This window comes from Petaurus breviceps, unplaced genomic scaffold (assembly GCF_028583685.1).
Source record: "Petaurus breviceps papuanus isolate PSGF00001 unplaced genomic scaffold, PetGlider_PUasm1.0 90895, whole genome shotgun sequence".
NCBI classification, from domain to species: domain Eukaryota; kingdom Metazoa; phylum Chordata; class Mammalia; order Diprotodontia; family Petauridae; genus Petaurus; species Petaurus breviceps.
In genome coordinates, this window is record NW_027187372.1 from 20,957,719 (window position 1) to 20,981,824 (window position 24,106).

Sequence of the window (24,106 nt, forward strand, 5' to 3'; positions counted from 1 at the left end):
TTTTCTTTTGGTTGTTTCCTAGAAGACATAAAACTTTCCTCTTTTTCATGAGCCAGGAAAGAGTTAAGTGCAAGTTCTATTCCAAAGTGCAAAATTTAAATCTTTCATTGACACAGCCTCCAAACCTGTCTCTCTGTAATCAGTAAAATGACCTTCTCCTCTATTTTGGCTTCATGGCTCAGTATGACCTGATAATTCATTACCACCTGCCTCTCTCCACATTTACTTAGTCATGTCCTTGGGAAAAACATAGTTATTGGCCAAAACCTGATTTTAAATTTTTCCCCAGGAGGAGAATCTACTACAGTCATCTTCCCACCATGATGAATCAAAGGAATAGCATTTAGTGGGGACTGTTGGCAAAACCATGAGCAATTTAGAGAATCACAGAGGTAATGAGAGAAAAGAGGCATAAGGAGGTATAGAGATCAATAGCTTTATCTTATAATCATTAGACCAATGATTTTGTATAATGTTTATAGTTTGTCCTTATTCAACATGAACTTGGCAGTTCTGTGCATGGGAAAAACTGTGGCCCCTGACATACAAGCTAAGTGTAATGATCAATAACAGGAATTATAACACATAATATTAATGTTTTCCAGAAAAGGAATCATGTGCACCTCCACCTCAAATACCTAATGCTCAGAATATGAGTACAATGGTGAACTATGAGGATGGTGAAAAAGTAGGTGTTTTTTGTAAAGAAAATTACCTTCTTCGAGGACAAGAAGAGATAATATGTAAAGATGGACAATGGAATTCATTGCCACATTGTATTGGTTAGTATTTCATATCTTGCAAAATAATTTTCCTTCTGAGCGATATTGACTCCCCTATATGTGATCCCTAAAATTTAGGATGGCTCACATGACAACAAAAAAAGAGTATTCTCCTCTAAGTCCCCTGGAGATAAATTGCTGGGTCTGTGGTCTGCTTCCAAGAAATCTGTTTAGGAAAGTGAGACAGAAGACAGCTCTGGGTATTATTTCCTACTCTCTGAAAAGTCCCTTGGATCATAAATGGTGCCTCTATACTCCACAAAAAAAGAATGAGTCATTCATGTAGGTGAACAGTAGATAGGAAGAGGATTCACAGACAACAGTAAGAAGGGGGTTATGATATCACAGATCAAAGGCTGGAAGGAATTCTACAGGTCACGTAAAGTCCAGCAACATCCTTTTGTAGTTTAGGAAGCTGTGACTCCTAATGTAAACAATTTGCGGAATGTCACACAGGTCACATATGGCAGAGCTGGTATTTGAACTCAGAGTCTCTGATTTTAAGATTGGAACTCTTTTCACTGTATCCCTGCATTTAGGAAATATTCACACATTTTAAAAAATGCAATTATTTTTTAATTCAAAAGGATAGTTTTTTTTTTAATTTTCCCTAAACAGTTATATTTAATACTATGTTTTATAACCATTTTCTCTTCTGCATCTAGAAAAACAGCCATGTTCCAAACCACCTGATATACAATACGGAGCCATTAAGCAAGTGAGAAGATCAGAAGCAAATGATGATAATTTGGAATCCACTACCTATGCCCATGATACTATAGTAAACTACTCATGTGAAGAAGGTTTCCAGATGATAGGAATAGAGGAGATAACATGCAATATGGGGAAATGGAGCACATCTCCTCAGTGCATTGGTAACGACATTTCTTGGGGAGTATTTTTTTTAACAAGTTTGTAGCTCTAAAGATTCAAAATAGGATCAGCCAACAGGAATATATTAAGTGCTTATAGTGTGTCAGGGCATTGTGCCAAAGAGATACAAATACAAAAGGAAGATACATCTCTGCTCTCAAAGAGCTGGTATTTGACTAGAAAATACATATGGTCAAGCAGTTGGAAAAGAATTTCCTGGTGCAAATGCAAGGTTTGGTGATTATTATTCTGCTAGGCATCAGAATACAGTTTTCTTGACCCAACAGAAGGACAATTCTTCCTACTCCCCACTATAGCTTTGTCCTATATAGGTATAATGATGTTAATTATAGAAAGAAAAAATAGTTAAGGTTAATAAAAAAGTGGATTCTGTACCCACATACAACATATGCCTTATCTCCCACAAGGCTGCTGTAAAGGAATCACAACACAAATGTAAAAAGCAAAACAATACTATGAAAATGTGAGTCATAACTTCTATGATCTTCATCCCTCCCAGTCACCACATTTTGCAGATGAGTAAACTGAGACCCAAAGGGATATTGTGACTGACCACCAATTTAATAGCAGAATGAGGTCTGGAACTCATCTCCTACTCCTCATGACTGCTCTTTGTATTTCACAGCCCCAAATTAGCATAGTACAGGTTAGCACTGTTAACTTGTTACTTAGAGATTGGACTCCAAGCCTCCATTCAGTATACCAGGATGATTTTTCTTTGTGTATTTTTTTCCATCAACTAGTAACACCTATGAATATCAATCTGTGTGTTTACTGTCTTTTTACCACATCTGGAATGTTCTTCCTCTTCATCTCTGCTACTAGTTCCCCAGCTTACTTTAAATTCCTTTTACCTTCTACAGGAAGCCTTTCATGATCTCCCATAATCCTAGTGCCTTCCTTCTATTAATTATTTCAAATTGATCCTGTATTTAACTTTTTTTTATACATAGCTTGTTTGCATGTTGTCTCCCCATTGGACTGTGAGCTTGTAGGAACAGGTATTATCTCTTACCTTTCCTTATATCTCCAGAATTTAGTACAATGATTGACTTGTAGACCAAGTCAAATTTTCAATGTGGGAAGAAACCTTTATAAAAAAAATCAATGATAGATTTCCTATATTCTGTTTAATAATATTCTTTTATGGTCCTGGACCACTCAGTGACTTCTCTTTCAGTATATCTTTCTGAAAGGTAACAAAGCTTAGTGGTAGAAATACTGTACTTAGAATCTAAAAGATCACATATCAAAATCTATCTCTAATACTTATTAACTGTGTCATCCTAGGCAAGTGAATTTACCTCTCTGTTCTTCAGATTAACTCATATGTAAAAGGGAGACAATAAGCCCTGTAGTATCTATCTCAAGGAGTTAGTACCCTGGATCAAATGATCTTAAAAATGCAAAGTACTCAGCAAATTCCAAATCATTATTTAATTAATAAATCTACTATTATTATTAGTTAGAAATTCCTGAAAATATACTTTGAAAATGTTACTGCAAAACTATGCTTGTTATTTGTTGTTGAATCTTCTATTAATGATAGCTAATATTTATATAGCATTTTAAGTGTACAAAAGACTTTACAAACATTATCTCATTTTTTCCTTACAACAATCCTTGCTGGTAGGTGCTATTCCTATCATCCCTATTTTGCAGATGAAGAAACTGAGGCAGACAGAGGTTATGACTTGCCCATAGTCACATAGCTACAAAGTATCAAAAGCTGGATTTGCATTCAAAAGCAAAGTCCAGCTCTCTATCTGCTGTGCTACCTGACTACCTCTAAAGCAGCTTTCTATAAAGTCTATATATTATATTCCATCTCAATAAGTGTCAAGATCATATTTTCTAGAACAGTTATTATTCCTCTAATTTCACAAAAAATAAACAAGTTTTGATTATTTTAAAACTTCTGATCAAAATTTACTATTTACAGTGAAGCTACTTGACTTGAATAAGATATACACTATATTAAAAACTAAAATAAAGGATATATTTTCTCATTCTTTTTCAGGAATTCCATGTGGAAAACCACCTCAAATACAAAATGGCAACATTCTTAATGAGTTAAACACTTATGAGTTTGGAGAAGGCGTGACATATAAATGTTATGAAGGTTTCAACATTGATGGGCCAGCAACTATAAAATGTATTGGAGGAACCTGGCCTCATCCACCACAATGTAAAGGTAGCAAACCTATCTTTTCTTTTCAAGTATAATCTTTTTTAGATCTAGCACAGTAATTATTAAGGATACAGTAACCCTAGCAGGATCAAAATAATATAAAACAGAAATTGCAAAATTAGATATGAATTGGGGTAGAGCAAAGATGGTAGAGTAGAAGCAGGAAAACTCCATGAGCTTCCCCCTCCCTTCACCACGTCAAATACCTATTAAAAATGACTCTAAAAAATTTCTAGGGCTACAGAACCCACAAAGTGACAGAGAGAAACAAATCTCCCACCGAACGCAGCCTGGCAGGGAGTCAGAATGGGTCCATTGCAACATGCTGGGAACAGAGCCCAGCCCCACATGAGCCTGCAGGTTAGTTTCAGGGTGGCCCTGACCAACCGTAGCTGGAATGACTTCAGGAGAGTGGATCACCAGCAGCTGTGGCAGTTTACAGAATTACCAATCCATAAATGCCAAAGACAAAGTGAGAGGTCAGTGTGGACTTTGGGAACAGAAGGTCCAGGAATGTGGTCTGGCCTCTGCCCCTTGGAGGGAGAAGAGCCTGAGTCATGGCAGCTGATGCCGTGTGACTGGCCTACAGATTGTAGGGGGACCAAGCAACCAGTCTGAGGGGTAATAGCTCTTGCTTTAAACTGCTTGGATCTGGATTGCTATCTAGGGTGGAGGTCCTGGGGTGTGTGACCAGGTGCGAGAGCCAGTGGAGGCTTCAGAGAGGGCAGCCAACTAATAGCTCTGGCAGTTGTGAAAACCGCAGCTATTGGGACAAAGCTCTCCTCTCTGGAAGCAAAGTTCTACTGTGGCAAACAGCTCAAAAGTCAAATAATTGAGTGGCAACATGAGCAAGCAAAGGAAGCAAAGCAAGCACAGCAACCCAATATTAGACTCCTATTTGGGGGACAAAAAGGATCAAAGCATAGAACAGGAGGAAGACAACAAAATCAGAACTCCTGCACCGAAAGCTTCCAAGAAAAATATGAACTGGTTACAGGCCATAGAGGAGCTTGAGAAGGATTTTGAAAACTAAATAAGGGAAGTGGAGGAAAAATTGGGAAGAGAAATGAGAATGATGCAAGAAAATTATAAAATGAGAGTCAACAACCTGACTGAAGAAAATAACACCTTAAAAATAGACTAACTCAAATGGCAAAAGAGGCTCAAAAAGCCAATGAGGAGAAGAATGAATGCCTTACAAAAGCCAAATTTGCCAGATGGAAAAAGCATCTCAAAAACTCATTGATGAGAATCATTATTTCAGAATTAGATTGGAGCAAATGGAAGGTAATGATTTTATGAGAAATCAAGATACTATTAAACAAATCCAAAAAAAAAGAAAAAATAGAAGGAGATGTGAAATATCTCATTGGAAAAAACACTGATCTGGAAAATAGATCCAGGAGAGATAATTTAAAAATTATTCAACTACCTGAAAGCCATGATAAAAAAAACCTAGAAATCATCCTTCAAGAAATTATCAAGGAAAATTTCTCTGATGTTTTAGAACCAGAGGGCAAAATAGAGGTTGAAAGAATCCACTGATCTCCTCCTGAAAGAGATCCCCAAAAGAAAACTCCTAGGAATATTATAGCCAGGTTCTGGAGTTCCCAGATCAAGAAAAAAATATTACAAGCAGCCAGAAAGAAACAATTTGAATATTGTGGAAACACAATCAGGATAACACAAGATCTGGCAGCTTCTACACTGAGGGATCAAAGGGTTTGGAATATGATATTCTGGAGGGCAAAGGAGCTGGGATTAAAACCAAAAATCACCTACCCAGCAAAACTGAGTATCATGTTTCAGGAGAAAATATGGTCATTCAATGGTATAGAGGATTCATGATGAAAAAACCAGAGTTGAATAGAAAATTTTACATTCAGATACAAGAAGCAAGAGAAGCATGAGAAGGTAAACAGGGAAAAGAAATCATAAGGAACTTATCAAAGTTGAACTATTTATATTCCTACATGGAAAAACAATAATTGTAACTTATGAAACTTTTCACAAGTATTGTTGAAGGGAATAGAAATGTGTGTGTGTGTGTATATATATATATATATATATATATAGGAGGGTATATGGGCTTATGAATACATGTGTGTATGTGTACAGGTATACATAGATAGAGGGCATAGGATCAATTGAATAGAAAGGGATGGTACTTAAAAGGTGAAATTGAGAGGTGAGAGAAAAATATAATGAGAGGAGATGGGGATAGACAGAATGGGGTAAATTATCTCATAAAGAAGAGGCAAGGGAAAACTGTTACAATGGAGGGGAAGAACAGGAAGGCAAAAGGGAATGGGTCAACCTTACTCACATTGAATTTGGCTTAGGGAGAGAATGACACACACAATAAATAGGGTGTCTTGCCCTTCCTGTTTGTGGAAAGGGATGATAGGGAGGATGATGGAGGGGAAGGCAGGTTGGAAAGAGGGTAGTTAGAAGCATACACTTTTGAAAAGGGACAGGGTCAAATTAAAGAATAGAACAAGTGGGCAGTAGGATATTTTGGAGGGAAATATAGTCAGTCTTTCACAATACATCCCCTATGGAAATGTTTTGCATAGCTATACATGTACAACCTCTATTGAATTGCTTATCTTCCCAATAAAGGTGGGTGACAAGGGAGAAAGGGAAAGAATCTGGAATCCAAAGTTTTAAAATCAAATCTTTAGAAAAATATTATTATTATCTTTTTTTATATGCAACTGGGAAATAAGATATACAGGCACTGGGGTATAGAGATCTATCTTGCCCTACTGGAAAGTCAGAGTGGGGAAGGGGGAGGATATAGGAGAGAGCAGATTGGGGGAGGGTATATACAGTGGGATTGCTGTTTTGGGGTGGTGGGTAGGGGAAAGATGGGAAAAAATATTGTAACTCAAAATCTTGTGGAAAAAAATGATGTAAACTAAAAATAGCATAAAATTTAATTTAAAAGAAATAGAAAAAAATTAGATATGAATTCTCCAAGGCATCTTTTGAATGAGAATTTTCCAGATATTAACTAGAAATTAGAAAATTCATTTCAAAATAGAGATTAACTGTAATATAATAGCTTAACAGTCACCAAATGAATTGTCCTCTTAATAATTTATCTGTTGGGCTTTTTTCAAGTCCTTTTAAACTTCACAATGTCGTGAGGACAGAAAATAGGCAATGATTTCTTTGGTCTCTAATTGTTTCCTTATATCAAATTTGCTCTGCACAAAATTAACAATCCTCAAAGAACCAAATGAGTGTGTGGACATACCCACAAATACCAGATAGTCTCTTTAAGCCTAAACACATACTTTTTATGAAGAGGAAGAAAACAGAATATAGCTTGTTTCATAATGATGCTGGTAATTTTCACTTTCTTACTACAATTTAAATAGAGGATTTCTGACTTAAAGTTTTAAGTCTACTTTATTTGTTTCTGTTTTTTGCCTTTTGGAGGGCAATTGGGGTTAAGTAACTTGCCCAAGGTTGCATGGCTAGTTGTGTGTGTGTGTGTGTGTGTGTGTATGTGTGTGTGTTAAGTGTCTGAGGCCAGAACCGAACTTCGGTCCTCCTGACTCTGGGGCCGGCGTTTTACTCACTGCACCACCTAGCTGCCCCTTAAGTCTACTTTAAAATAAGAAAACTGAGACTCAGAGAAATCAGTGAGTTTCCAGTATTATATATCTAGTATTAAATCTGGGATTAAAATTCAAGTCTGATTCCTGATACTCTAATTGTATAATGCTATATATGTTTCACTACACTGATTCCAATGAATCAAGAGTTGACTATTGTAGCATCTATTTTGGATGCATTCTCCCAAGTCCCATTCTAACTAGAAAGTCAGACCCTCTGAAGTTGGCCAAAGACATCTCTACCCTCAAAGTTGTAGGGATAATATTAAAAAGCTGGGTATTTTAATGCTATCGGGTATACTCTCTATTAAGTATTGGCCAGTAGCCTCAACATGGAAATGGCTAATGTGGGAATTTGTTTTGCTTGACTATGCATATTTGTTACAAGAATTTGTTTTTCTTTTTTTATTTTCAGTAATGGGGGAAGGTAGGAAGGAGAAAAACATGCTTGTTACTTTAAAAAGTTTATAGCAGAGATTATTTATTGAGATGGTATAGTTAGTTTAAAACAAAGAATAAACTCCCTAAACTTCTGGGGCAAAGCCTTCCACAGATACATATAGAGTCAGAGGGTAAGAGCAGTGACAAGCTTATTAAGTAGTCTTTTGGTGAGGTGCAAGTGTAAAAAATACATTTGGCATAGGAATAAGTCACAGCTCCTGTTTGTTACAAGGCCTTTATTTTCTGCTGCCAGAGTTCTCATGATGTTAACTGCAGTGTGGTCCTTTTCTTAGTTTGATGCTTTCATTTTACCTTGAATCCCCTTTCATCCTCAATACTGAACTAGGTTGTTCCAGGGAAAACCAGTGATAAAGTCAGAATTTTTTAAGGTATTGAAGTAAGTGCATCAAAGAATAAAAATGCATTTTTTGGTATTGTTGTTGCTGTCTTTCTTTTAAATACATATAATTAATTACACAAATGAAATTTTTTTTCAGATGTAAGATGTGCAGCTCCACCCCAGTTTAATAATGCTGACATGATTGGTATTTCAAGACGCCAATATTTTCCTGGAGACAAAGTGAATTATCAGTGTCTACCAAATTTCCAGTCTCAAGGCTCAACTGAAATAACTTGTATAGGAGGCTCCTGGAAAGGGGATCCACAATGCAGAGGTATTTACTAAATTGTTTGGAGTCTTTCACTTTCCCACTGATTTTATAATTCTATATAATTACAAAAAATAACTTATTAGGGTAGATCCACATTGCTTTGCAATTTAGTCTTTGAGAATTGCCTGGGATGAGAAGTTGTAATATAACCAGTCTCACATAAGCAGTATGGGTCACAGATGGGAATTGAAGCTAAATCATCTTGATTCTAATACAGATTCTCTATATATTATGCATTACTAAAAATGATTTAGCTAATCACTTTAAAAGTACTTAAATCAAGTAATTAGAAGTGATTAATTTAAAAATTGCTTCATAAGTTCATGATCCCCATGAGGGAAGTGACTATCTAAATTTTGGCAGGAACTTAAATTTTATACCTCTTTTGACAACTCAAACTTCACACAACAAATCCTTAATAAAAGGATTTGTTCTATAAAACTTGGTCTCAGTCAAAAGGTCACACCCAAGAAACTAGGAGGCCACGTGTGACCTCAAGACCACAGGTTCCCCACCTCTGAAATAAGTGTTTTAAACCCACTTCCATTGTTGCCATAGTTCCAATCAACTATCACAGCCTCTATTTTGTTTTCATTCTTCTGGATATTTCTGATGTCTTTGAAGCTATTTATTAAATTCCCTAGAATTTTCTTTATATTTTCTTGCCATGACACTGCACTTTCCTGGCTTTCAGTCAAGGCTGAAAATATAAAATGGAAAGTCATGTGTGCACAAGGGGTCACTGTAATTATAGAGAACATCCTAAAGGTATGGGGGAAGAAATTTGAAAAAAAAACTAGTTAATAAAAATATTAAAAATTATGAGCTGTTTCATAGCAAACACAATGAACTTAAAAAACAGATTTAGGAGAGATAATTTAAAATTCATTGCACTACTTGAAATCCAATACGAAAAATTTTAGACATGATATTTAAAGAAAAGAGTACAATATAGAAATTAAGAAGAATTTATTTGTCTTATCCTGAAAGAAACCCTAATATGAAAATTCCTGGGCACATGATAGCAGAAATCTAGAGATGCTTATCAAACAATAAGAACAACCAAACAAACAAACCTATAAGCAGCCAGAAAAAAATGATTCAAATTATGAGAAACCAAAGTTAAGATTACATGAGACTTAGCAAGGACCTTTTAAAGAAACAGAAAGCTTTGATATGATTTTGCAGAATACAAAAGATCTAGGCTTATAACTAAGAATAACTTATCCAGAAAAACTGAGTATAATCCTATGTGGGAAAAATTGACCTGTAGGGAAGCAAAGGACTCCCAAGAAGTCTTGATGAAAAATCAAGAGCTAAATAGAAAATTTCACAAGTAATCAGAAGGAGCTAAACAAAATTAAACTGTTTGTATTCTTATATGGGGAGATGATACAGGTAGCCCCTGAGAAACCTCACAATCATCAAGGCTCAGGTCGTCGAGAATGAGCTTAATTACTCCAAGGACCTAGGAATAATTGTGTGATGTTTTGATTATCTTTTTTTTAAAAGCAATCGGGGTTAAGTAACTTGCTCAAGGTTACATGGCCAGTTATTTCTGGGTGTGGTGCTGAGTATCTGAGGCCAGATTTGAAGCCCAGGTCATCCCGACACTGGAGCTGGTGCTCTTACTCGCTGTGCTACCTGGCCACCCCATGTTTTGATTATCTTAAAAGAAAAATAGAAGGGGTACAAAAGAGGAATGCAGTAGGAGAGGAGAGAAAGGAAGAATGGGGAAAATATCTCACAAAAATGGGGTATGTAAGTCAAAGTCTGGGCCACAAGAGAAAAGAAGTGGTGAGGGGAATAGATGATACTTTAAAGTCACTCTTATCTGAACTGGTTAGTGGAGGGAAGTATACACATGAAGTTGAATGCAGACATACATTTTACCCACAGGAAAACAAGAAGTAAAGGAGTAAAGAAAACACACTCTTAAAGAAGGATTGGAAACAAAGAAAAGATAATTCATAAGAGATTCAGGTAAAGGGAAATATACAATTAGCAAGGACAACAGTGAATGGAATAAAATTAACTTATGCATAAAACAGAAAAGCATTGCAGAATGACTCAGAAATCTAATCCAGAAATAAGATGTTTAACAGAAATATATGTGAAATAGAAAGAGAAACACAGAATTAAAAGAAGGGTCTGAAAGACAATTTGTTATGCTTCAGCTGAAGTAAAACAGAAAGTGGTAGAAATCATAATTTCAGAAAAAGTAATAGTATTAATGAAAAGAACTAAGTAGGAAAACTAAATTTTACTGAAGGAATTAATATCAATAATAAAAACATCTGTAATATGATAGTAATAAAAACATAAGGAAATAGTTACATGCAGAAATAAACAGTAAAACTATAATAGAAAGAACTTCACTTTACCTCCTCAGACCTATTTAAGTCTAATAATAAAATAAATAAGAAAGAAGATAATGAGATGAATAGAATTTTAGAAAAGTTAGATCTTATAGACCTTGGGATAAAATTGAATGGGAATAGAAATTAGTATACTTTTGCCTCAACTATATCTGGCACCTTCATAAAAATTGATCATGTATCAGGACATAAAAACTTCACAAATGAAGCAGAAAGCATAAACATTAAAGGCATTCTTTTCTGACCATATTACAATTAAAAATTACAATTAACAAAGAGCCTTTGAAGCAAATACATGAAGATTATGTGAAAACTAAATAACTAGATCCTAAAGAATGGAAGAATTAAAGAACAAATCATAGGAAAAAATTAATAATTTAATTAAAGATAATGACATCAATGAAACAACATGCCAAAACTTATGGAAATCAACCTAAATAGAACTTAGGGAAAAATTTGAATCTCTAAATACTTTCATCAATAAAAAGGAGAAATAACACTTCAAATGCTATGGCATTCAACAATTAAAAAAAACACCTAGAAAACAAACAAATAAAAAAAACTCCTAATTAAATCTAAAATGGAAATCCTGATAATCAAAGATGAGTTTAATAAAATTTAAAGCAAAATAAATGAATTAATGAAACTAGGAGCTAGTTTTAAAATACATTAAGATAAGCCATTAGTTAACTCAATTTTTTAAAAAGAAAGAAAACCAAATTACCAGTATCAAAAATGAAAAAAGATAAATTTACAATCAATGAAGAAGATATAAAATTAATTACTAGGAGGTCTTTTGCCCAATTATTATATGCCAACAAACTGACAATCTAAATGAAATTGGTATTTACAAAAATATGAAATGCCTAGATTGACATAATGGGAAATGGTTTACTTAAAAATATATGAGAAAAAGAAATTGAACAATTCATAGCTATATTCAAAAAGAAAAGAAAAGATCAGATGAATTTACAAGTGAATTCAAAAAATATTTAAAGAAAAACTAATTCCAGTACTATATAAACTATTTCAAAAAATTAAAAAAAAAGAGGTCCTGTCAAATTACTTCTATGGTACAAATATGGTCTTCATACCTAATCTATACACTATGATTATGGTGGATTTCTATGAGGAATACAATGGTGGTTTAACATCAGGAATACTATAGATATAACTGACCTTATTACTAATGTAACAATAAAAATTATATGATAATATCAATAGATGCAGAAAAATACGTTGACAAGATACATCACCTATTTGTATTAAAACACTAGAAAGCACAGGAATAAATGGAGCTTCCCTTAAAATGACGAGTAATATCTTTCTAAAACCAAGAGCCAGCATAATCTGTAACAGGAATAAGTTAGAAGTCCTTCCAGTAAAATCAGGTATAAAGCAAGGGTGTCATTTATCACCATTACTGTTCAGTATAGTGCCAGAAATGTTAACTGTAGCAATAACATAAGAAAAAGTAGTTAAAAGAATGAGAACAGGGGTGACCAGGTGACTCAGCGAGTAAGAGCACTGGCTCCAGTGTCCAGATGACCTGGGGATTGAATCCAGGCTCCAACACTTAGCATCACACCCAGAAATAACTGGCCATGTAACCTTAAGCAAGTTACTTAACCCTGATTGGTTTAAAAAAAAGAATTAGAACAGAAAAGAAGAAATAAAATTACCATGTTTTTGCAGATCATATGATGGTTTACCTAGAAAACTGTAGTCAACTTAAATACATAATTGAAATGATTAACAAATTTAGCAAAGTTTCAGGATATAAAAGAAACTTATAAAAATCAGCATTTCTATGTATTACCAACACACTCCAGTAAGAAGATATAGAAAGAGAAATCCCATTTAAAATAACTACAGAAAGTATAAACAATTGGGAGTTAACCTGCCAAGACACACAAAATTACAAAATATACTACACATTTAAAGATGGATCTAAAAATTGCATAAATATTCATAGTTCACAGGTACATTAAGTCAATATAATAAAAATGACAATATTGCCTAAATTAATTTACTTATTTAAAACCATGCCAATAAAACTATCAAAGGATTTAGAGGGCTACAAAAATAATAAAATTCACCTTGAGAAACAAAAGATCGAATACATGAAAGGAAAAAAAGAAAAAAGGGTGAAGGAAAAGAAATGGAGCCTAGCAATGCCAGATCTCAAGCTATACTGCAAAGTCGTAATCATCTATGTAATTAGGTACTACTATATAAGAAATAGTGAGGTTGATCAGTGGAACTGATTAGGTATATAATAAGAAGCACATAAGCACAATAGTCAAGGGTTTGATAAACCTAAAGATCATAACTATTGGGGCAACAATTCACTATTCATCAAAAACTTCTAAGAAGGTATTAGCAAACATCTGATGTGTTATACCAAGACAGCATCCTGATGGATACATGATTTAGACAAAGGATCATATTATAAGCAAATTAGAGGAGCATGGAAGAAATTACCTCTCAGATCTATAGATGGGTGAGGAGTTTATGGCAGAAAAAGAGATAGAAAGGTTCACAGAAGGTAAAATAGAGCTTTATTACAAAAAATTTAAAGTGTTTTTTTAGAAATAAAACTAATGTAGTTAAAATGGGAAAAGAAACAGAAAATTGAGATCATCTAAGGAACTGCAACAAATTTATTTTTAATAATATTTTTCCCATTGCATATGAAAATATTTTTAACATTCTTTCAAAAAATTTAATGTTACAAATTCTCTCCCTTTCCTCCTCTCTCACTGAGATTGTAAGCAATTTGACATGTTATACATGTGAAACCGTGATATTTCCATATTAGTCATGTTGTAAGAGAAAACACAGACAAAAATAGTGAAAAATAGCATTCTTTGATCTGCTTTAAGACTCCATCAGTTCTTTCTCTGGAGATGGTTAGCATTTTTTCATTATTAGTGGTTTGAAATTGTCTTGGATCATCATATTGTTGAAAATAGCTAAGTCATTCACAGTTGATCACAGTAAAACATTGCAGTTATTGTATACAATGTTTTGGTGCTACTCGCTTCACTTTGCATCAGTTCATGTATGTTTTTCTGAAATCATTTTTTCTGATTTTTGAATTTTCTGAATTCATTTTCTGACATTATCCTGCTCATCATTTCTTATAGCACAATAGTGTTCTATTACAATAACATACCACAATTTGTTAAGCCAATTCCCCAATTAATGGGCATGCCCTAAATTTCCAATTCTTTGACACCACAAAAAGTACAGCTATAAATACTTTTGTGCAAATAGGTCCTTTCCCCCTTTTTATCTGTCTGGGATACAATGGTATTGCTAGGTCATAGGGTATGCACAATTTTATATTCCTTTGGAAATAGTTCAAATTGCTCTGCAGAATTGTTAGATCAATTCACAACTCTACCAACAGTGGGTTAGTATCCCAATTTTCCCACATATCCTGCAACATTTATAATTTTTATAAATAATTTTTATCTTTTTGTCATAAAATATAGTTATATAAAATCTGAAGACTCAATTCATACCCCATCAAATTAGTAAAGATTTTTTTTTAATATGAAAGATTTGGTTTTGGAGAAACTGTACGGGTGAAGGTATACTAACTTTTGTGGGTGATATTGTGAATTGATGAAAATATTCTGGAAAACAATTTGAAATTATACAAGGATAGTCACTAAAATTTAATATGCAAAAATGAACCATAGCATCATTTTTTTTGTGGCAACAAAAAGAAAATGAAAATCTGCATACAAAAGATCCTCTTTAAAATCAACATTTCTTTTTCTTCCTTTCCTTAACCAAACTTCTAGAAAAAGCTGTGATCTACAAAAAGAGCTCCTGATGAAATCTGGAATTCTAACCCTTTCCTATGTTTCCTTCCTCTCCTTTACTTTCTCCATTTCTCAGATACAGGCAGTTTGCAATAGTGTTGTGTGCTTTTCTATCACTATAATCAAAGGTAGGTGAGATGTCCTTTATTTGGAGATGGTCCTAAAAGGTTGAATGGCTTTTTTAAAATCACCTAGCTTGACAGTGACAAGTATTCATCTAGATTCCTGATATTCAAGACTCCTATCTCACTATCCTTTCCATTAAAAAAGGATCCGAATGTAAAAGTTTATTTTTGAAATCCCAGATTCAGTTGGACATATATGGGTTATTATATGTATTTAACAAATACTTTGTGGCTAATTATTAAAAATTTTAAATGTACTAATGATACCAATATGGAAATATATGGAAAATTTCACAAATCCACTGTTCATAGGAAATAGGATAGACATTTTGCTTCATAAAACAAAGTAGTATAATGGAGGGAAGATAAAGTGCATAGGTTTTGTTCTGGTCAACACATTGGTACAGTGTTGGAGAGTGACTTTGAATCTCTGAATTTGAAGTCAGGTCTCCTTTAATGATGATGTCACCTTTTCTTTAATGGACTCTACTCTTTCTTTAGTACTTCATTGGACCCCAAACCAGTTAATGCATGTTGTAATCATTCCTTGATTTCTCACATTCTGTATGATTCTTAAGCATGCCTCTCTATAAATCTTCTATAAAGGATTCACATACTATGAAGATGCCTTCTTCTAGTTTCTTTGTCCATTTGTTTTGCTTAATATTTTGTATGTTTTAGTTGCAACCCCAGGGTTTTCTATTTGCCTTCAAAACTCTTTATTTCAGTAATATGGGGAACTTCATTCTCTCTTCAAAGAACTTCATGACTAATAATGAATTTCAAAACTGATTAGACATATTCTTCTTTTATTCTTTTTAGATAACTCTTGTGGCCTTGCACCTCAAATTGAAAATGCTGAAATTATAAGCACTATAAAGACACGATATCAGCCTGGAGAATCAGTGAGTTATAAGTGTATCCGACCTCTTAAAATGTATGGAAAACCAGAAATATACTGTACAAATAAGACATGGACAGAACTTCCTGAATGCAAAGGTATAGTAACATAAAATAAGTGAAGAAAAGTATCAGGGGGATAACAAAGAATATGATTTATAGCAACAGTTTCAAAGAGTTTAAGGGTTCCTAGAAAATATTGGTTTAAAAACATAGAAATTATAAGTCAAAGCTAGATCCTTTTCAGAGAATGGACCCACAATGAGGCATATTTAACTAAGTAACCTTCAACCCATAAGTACTGAGGACTGTTTGGAAAACACAAAGAATAAATTAATTGTCACTATTTTTAAGAAGCTCAGTAATAGGATAGCAACAGAAAGGCAGTTGGAGTGGTTACTTTGTGCCCAGAACTGGGCAAAGCACTAGTAATATCAAAAAGAAAAACAATCCTTGTCTTCAAGGAGACTGTATTCTTATTTTTGTAGTTTATTTATTTTTATTTTTTAGGTTACATCATTCATTTCCACAAGATTTTGACTTAAAAATTTTCTCCCTGTTTTCCACTACCCACCACACCAAAAGAGTGATACTACTGAATATCCCTGCCCTCAATCTTCTGTCTCCTGTATGTTCCCCTGAACACCCTCCAATTTTCCAGTAGGTCATGGTGAATCTCTATGCCCCAGGGCCTATGTATTTATTTCCCAGTTACATGTAAGATAATAATAACAATTTTATATATAACAAATATATTTTTAGTTTTTTTCTCTCTTTTTAAAATTTTTAGTTCACAACATTCATTTCCACAAGATTTTGAGTTACAAATTTTCTCCCCAATTTTCCCTACCAACCACCCCAAAACAGTGTTCCCACTGAATATCCCCTCCCCCAATCTGCTCTCTCCGATATTTTCCTCCATTCCTCCTTCAACTTTCCAGTAGGGCACAGTGGCCCAGTGCCTGTATATCACATTTCACAGTTACATGTAAAAGATTAATAATAATATGCATATATATTTTTAAACATTAGATTTTAAAACTTTGGATTCTAGATACTTTCTCTTCCTCCCTTGTCACCCATCTTCACTGGGAAGATAAACAATTCAATACAGGTTGTACATGAGTAGCTACGCAAAATATTTCCATAATGGATATATTGTGGGAGACTGACTATATTTCCCTCTATCCTATCCCAAACCCCTCACTTGTTCTATTCTCTGCTTTGATCCTTTCCCTTTTCAAAAGTGTGTGCTTCCAATTTCCCTTCCCCCCAGCCTGCCCTCCCTTCCATTATCTCCCCTCTCTTCCCCTTCTCCTCTCCTCTCCTGTAGGGTGAGATACCCTATATAGTGTGTATGGAATTCCATTCCTAAGCCAAATTCAATGAGAATAAGGTTGACTCATTCCCTTTTGCCTTACTGTTCTTCTCCTCCATTGTCACAATTTTCCCTTACCTCATTTATATGAGATAATTTACCCCATTCTGTCTCTCCAAATCTTCTCTCATTTTATTCCTCTCTCACCTCTTAATTTCACCTTTTAAGTATCATCCCTTCCTATTCAATTGGTCCTGTGTCCTCTGTCTATGTATACCTGTAGACATATATACATACACTCACATATGTATTCATATGCCCATATGCGTTCCTATATAGATATATGTGTGTATACATATACACACATATACATATATGCACACATACACACATATACACATTTCTATTCCCTTCAACTATTCTCATACTGAGAAAAGTTTCATAAGTTACAATTATCATTTTTCCATATAGGAATATAAGTAGTTCAACTCTGATAAGTTCCTTATGATTTCTTTTACCTGTTTACCTTCTCAACCTTCTCTTGCTTTTTGTATCTAAATGTCAAATTTTCTATTCAACTCTGTTTTTTCCATCAAGAATGCTTGAAAGGCCTCTATTCCATTGAATGATCATATTTTCCCCTGGAACATGATACTCAGCTTTGCTGGGTAGGTGATTCTTGGTTTTAATCCCAGCTCCTTTGATCCAGATCTCTCAGTGTAGAAGCAGCCAGGTCCTGAATTATCCTGATTATGTTTCCACAATACTGAAATTATTTCTTCCTGGTAGCTTGTAATATTTTCTCCTTGATCTGGGAACTCCAGAACCTGGCTATAATATTCCTAGGAGTTTTCTTTTTGGGATCTTTTTCAGGAGGAGATCAGTGGATTCTGTCAACCTCGATTTTGCCCTCTGGTTCTAAAACATCAGGGCAATTTTCCTTGAGAATTTCTTGAAGGATGATTTCTGGGTTCTTTTTTTGATCATGGCTTTCAGGTAGTCCAATAATTTTTAAATTATCTCTCCTGGATCTATTTTCCAGGTCAGTGGTTTTTCCAATGAGATATTTCACATTGCATTCTATTTTTTCATTCGTTTGGATCTGTTTAATGTATCTTCATTTCTCATAAAGTCACTAGCTTCCATTTGCTCCAATCTTATTCTGAAGGAAGGATTCTCATCAGTGAGCTTTTGATATTCTTTTTCCTTCTGGAAAATTTGGCTTTTTAAGCCTTTTTGAGACTCTTTTGACATCTGAGTTAGTCTATTTTTTAAGGTGTTATTTTCTTCAGTCAAGTTGTTGACTCTCATTTCATAATTTTCTTGCATTGTTCTCATTTCTCTTCCCAATTTTTTCCTCCACTTCTCTTATTTGATTTTTGAAATCCTTTTTAAACTCCTCTATGGCCTGTAACCAGCTCACATTTTTCTTGGAATCTTTTGGTGCAGGAGTTCTGACTTGGCTGTATTCCTCCTGTTCCATGCTTTGATCCTTTTTGTCCCCAAAATAGGAGTGTAAATTTGGGTTGCTCTGTTTGCTTTGCTTCCTTTTCCTGCTCATGTTGCCACTCAATTACTTGACTTTTGAGCTTTTTGCCACAGTAGAATTGTGTTACCAGAGAGGGGATCTTTGTCCCAATCACTGGGGTTTTTGCAGCTGCTGAAGCTATTAGTTGGGTGCCCTCTCTGAAGCCTCTACATGCTCTGGCAAACTGGTCACCCACCCCAGGACCTCCACCCTAGACAGCAATCCAGATCCAAGCATGTTAAAGCAAGAGCTGTTACCCCTCAGACTGGTTTCTTGGTCCCCCTATAATCTGCAGGCCAGGAGCTCTGGAGCAGTCATGTGGCAGCAGCTGCATGGCCAACGTGCCTCAGCCGCTTCTCACCCTGGGGGCAAAGGCCAACCTCACTCCAGAATTCCCAGGTCCCAAAGTCCACACTGCACTGATTTCTCACTTTGTCCTTAGCATCTATGGGCTGTTAATTCTGGAAACTGCCATAGCTGCTGGTGATCTGAAGTCCCTCCAGCTGGTGGCTGATTCTGGCTGCCCTAAGGCTAAAACCTTGGGCTCAGAGCGCTGTGCTGGCCACTTCTTGCTGGCCTGCCAGGCTGTCCTTAGCAGGAGGTTAGCTTCTTTGTGTCATTTTGTGGGTTCTGTAGCTCCAAAGTTTGTTCAGAGTCACTTTTTGTATCAATTGGAGGAGATGGAAGCAGGAACCCCACAGAAGTCCTGTTTCTACTCTGCCATCTTGACTCCCAAGGAGATTATATTCTAATGGGGGAAGACGAGCACATGAAAGGAAGAGAAAACGTAGAGGTTCAAATAAAAGGGGCAAAGGACCCAAGGGACATGATGGTAAAAAAAAGACTAGAGAATTAGGAATTGAGCTCCAAGAGGAATGAAGGCATAGATATGACTGGTCTGGGTACTTACTTTAAAGTGGAGGTTCTGAGAGGAGCTGACTAATCAGAGAAAAAAAAATGCAGAGTGATCTTCAAAATGAGAAGGCCATAGGGAAGAGGGAACGTCAGGGGTGAGAAGGCTGCTGTGGCATGATGGACTTTTATTTGGATCTACCATGAACTTTGTTTCCTTGAGAACTCACGTAACCTCTTTGGTCCTCAATTTCTTCATTTTTTATATAATAAGAAAGTTACACTAGATTACTTCTAAAGTCTTTTTCAGTTCAAATGATCTATAAATTTGTAATTATAATTCATGGTAAAATATGAAAGAGTAATGGTGGAAATACAAGTTCTGTGTTTCTCAAGAGCAAGAAGAAATTACTTGTAGATTAGAGAATTAAGAAAGACTCCATAGAGAAGGTGGCATTTATTGTGGGCCTTGGAGGATAAGGACAAAGAAGTTGGACAGGCAAAGCTGAGTGAAGGTGCCAAGGATTACAGTGATATCAATTCAGTAATAAAGGACACCAAAAAATATATAAAATAGAAACTTAGTAACATTTTAAGAACAGAAATGAAAAGTATCTTGATAAATCCCCTTCCTTGAGAGGGCCCTGAATGGCCCTATGTCAGATAAATGTTTAAAAGGTTTTGTTGGAGAATATGAACTTTCTCTTTGCAATATGACATCTTATAAATTTAGTAGGATAGGGCTATGTTTGGGTTTTTTGAGAGCAAGAAATAGTCTTTTATCACAGTGACCAGGGAAATCTTCAGTAGCTTTATTTTACTCTAAGCAGGAAGTACCATAGTAAACAATCACCTGAGCAGAGGTATAGTGTGCTCTCCTAAAAGTCACTAATATGCTAGCCTACCAAGTATATATATATATAAACAGCTTTTTTTTTTTTTCCAGTTCTAGGTTATATAGAAAGGCCATGAGTCTCTCATGCTCATCTCTCTGATTTTGCTAACAAGTCATGACTATGGAGAAATGAGACTGATCAATCATTTTTAAAAATTGATCATATATCATTTTTGAAAAATAATTTTTCCTACCTAGGTCTTACCTTGTCTTCTCAAACTTTTAATTCTCTATCTTATATTGCAGAAGCCAATCGTTTCTACTTTATTATTACCCCTTTTACTTTGTACAGGTTACCTTCCCCTCCCCCCTCCCAGTTTGGTCATAACATCTATACGCATAGCTTTTCTTCTCTTTCATAACACTTTCAGATATATTCTCTCATTCAGTGTCCATAATCCTTGTGGAATAAGCAGAACCTGCAGCCTCAATTCCCAGATAAATGAAAGTAGAGAAACGCTACAGATGTTACTGATAAATTTACTGATAAATACAATAGAAAAATGAAGAAGTATTCATATATATATGTGTATATATATATATATATATATATATATATATAAATATTTCCCAACTTTCTAAAAGACTTTAAAACCTGAACATAAGAAAGGCAACAGCTGATGAGCGGTCAGTCAGTCAATCAATATTTACTAATTGCCTATGATGTACCAGATACTATTCTAAGCACACCAAGAAAGACAAAAGATAGTCCCTCCTATCAAGGAGCTAACAACCCAATGGGGGAGACAACTGTAAACAACTCTGTAAAAATAAGGGAGGGAAAGGTTGCTTATGGAAAGTGAGAATTTAAAGAACTCAAGTGAAGAAAGCAGTGAAATAATTTCTATCTAAAACCATCAGCATATATTATCTGTAATGAGGATAAGTTAGAAGTCTTTTCAATAAGGTCAAGGGTGAAGCAAGGATGCCCATTATTACCACTATTATTCAATACAGTACTAGAAATGTCAGTTATAGCATTAACAGAAAAAAAATAAATAGAAGGAAATAGGATAGGCAATGAGGAAATGGGATTATCACTCTTTGCAGACAAGATGATTATATCCTTAGGGAACCTGAGAGAAAAAAAACTAGTTGAAACAACATGTTATTAAAGTTGCAGGATATAAAATAAGCCTGTACAAGTCATCAGCATTTCCATATATTACCAACAAAGTCCAGTGGCAAGAGACAGAAAGAGAAATTCCATTTAAAATAGCTTCAGGGGAGGGAGGGAGGCAAAGAATTTGGAACTCAATTTTTTTTTTAAATGAATGTTAAAAAATTTACATATAACTGAGTAATATTTGGTGAAATATAAATATATTAGCAAAAAAGAACAGTAAGAAATTCAGTGTCACTGGATTACAGAGTTTATGGGGGTAAAGTAAGACTATAAAGGTATTTGGGGAGAGAGAGAATGCTATGAATGTCTTAAACACCAAAAAGATTTCATGTTTGATCCTGGGGAGAATGCATGAAAGCAGTTCAAGATGATAACCCTGAATCCTATCAGTCTTTCTTGCAACTAACTGCTGGCAGAGAATAGGTAAAAAGAAAGTGAATCAGAATTTCTAGGCTGAAATTTTTATTGGTTGTCTTATGGTAATGCTGAGCTAAATGTCTTGGAAGGAAGGAGAGGGAATTTGTGAAGCAGATGGACCTTTTCCCCCATCTTGATGAAACAGTGTGACTTTGGGCAACTCTCTTTTTTGGGTTGACTTTTCCTGTGTATAGTGCATTTCAGTATGTTGGAACAGGATGTAACCTGCCTAAGATGTTGAATTCAGAGAAGATGGAAGAGTGTGATTAATGATTAATCAATATTAATTAGTCTATAATACAAATGATTAATCTATAAGTCAAATTCAGCAAAAGCTTCTTATTTCTTCCACATTCTCTAGGACATTCCTTTGTACACAGTAGCAAGACACTGGCAGCCAGTGATCATAAGACCCTGGTAGAAAAAGAAGCACTGCAAATACCCCTTCCTCTCCTCTTCACTTTCTTTCTAGAATATAAAGAAAACTGTATTGGTATTGGGTAAATAGTTGACAGAATAGCTGAATGTATTTACTTGTTTTTAGATACAGAACCAAGCTGTATTTATCACAATATTAGCTCTATTACTCTACCACTATTTGGACTTCTGTTACCTAAGCAAATGATTATTTCCTTCATCAAGTTTGAGGGGCAACAAGAGCAGACACTGCCTTTTACAAAAACAAAACAAAACATACGAGTTAGTGTTTAGGACCCAGATGTACGCTATCACCATCTAATAGTGTTCCCGAGAACAACTCCTGAGAGGAGTTAGTGGTGTTGCAACCTAGGGTGAGAGGGACTAAAGCCCCTATGAGGAGCTGCCCCAACTTTTTATTTGTCATCTCAGTCACCTCACTCTGTTTCAAATTCCTGAATTAGTGAGGCAACTACATGTCACGATGTCTTGAGTGCAATTCCTGGAATCAGGAAGACCTGAGTTTGAATCCTGCCTCACAGAGTTCCTATCTGTGTGACCCTAGGCAAGACACTTTGTCTCACTGTTTCTGTTTCCTCATCTGTAAAATAGAGATAATAATAGCATAATAATAATAACAGGGTTGGTGTGAGGATCAAATAAGATATGGAAAGTGCTTTATAAATCCCCAAAAGTTATATAAATTTTAGCTATAATATATGTGGCCTGTGACAAGCTGTAGTACTTGACTTTGTATCTACATACATCATTGATTTATTTTAAATGTTTTATTTTAAAATCATTATTCTAATATCTTTGACCTACTCAAGTTTTTGTTATTAATTTCTTATAATTAAGTTATGATTATCTGGGTGACTTATGTTATTAACTAGAAAGGTCTATTCTCTTGCCTTGAAACTAGATCTGCCTTCACTCACTCCTTTCTAATTGTCCTTGAGCAAGCAATTAAAATCTTAATTGATTCAAATCCTGAAATTTTACCTGCTTTCATGACATTCAGCTTATCCTGGATCTCCCCTTATTTTCTTTTTGAATGTTAAAAAGTATATTTGGAAAGAACAGAACTTCTGAGCACAATGACATTGTGATGTCCTCATTCTCCCTGAAAGTAATAGATTCTTTGTTGTTGGCTCAAGCTCAGAACCTTGTAAAACTTCTCAAAGTGTACTTAGAAGGCTAACACTGGAAGTAAGGGCAGAGAATAAGATTCTTACCACTAGTTCCCTTAAGTTTTCTGCTCTTTTTTATTCCTCATTTGTTTTAATAATTTTTCATTATGTGCAACAATTCATGACCTCTTTTGGGATTTTGGGGGCAAAGATACTGGAATGCTGGCCATTTCCTTCACCAGTTCATTTTATAGATGAGACTGAGGCAAACAAGGTTAAATGACTTGTCCAGAATCACTCAGCTAATAAGTATTAGAAGCCAGACTTGGACTCAGGTCTTCCTGACTCCAGGCCTGACACTCTATCCACCTAATTGTGCCACCTAATTGGCCCATTAGTCCTCATTACCAAGGAGAATTCTCATCCTTTTGGATTCTTTCCTCTGGCTAATGGCCCTATTTATTCTCTTATCCAGCATTGCACATAGCACAGTGCCTTGCATATATTAGGTATTTAATTAATAATTATTGACTGATTGATTAACTGACTCTACTGAAGTAGTATAGTAGAATTGAGGTG

General features: G+C 34.9%; 1 protein-coding gene across 1 annotated transcript in view; it reads left to right on the forward strand.

Annotated features, from left to right (window-relative positions):
* The window catches only part of LOC138151035 (complement factor H-like), a 112,228-nt gene that overhangs the window by 83,419 nt on the left and 4,703 nt on the right, over positions 1-24,106 (forward strand). Inside the window, exons 16-20 of the mRNA XM_069074470.1 lie at positions 606-782; positions 1,448-1,657; positions 3,697-3,870; positions 8,432-8,608; positions 15,767-15,943. Of these exons, the coding sequence (XP_068930571.1) occupies positions 606-782; positions 1,448-1,657; positions 3,697-3,870; positions 8,432-8,608; positions 15,767-15,943 (915 nt within the window). The remainder of the gene's footprint in view (positions 1-605; positions 783-1,447; positions 1,658-3,696; positions 3,871-8,431; positions 8,609-15,766; positions 15,944-24,106) is intronic.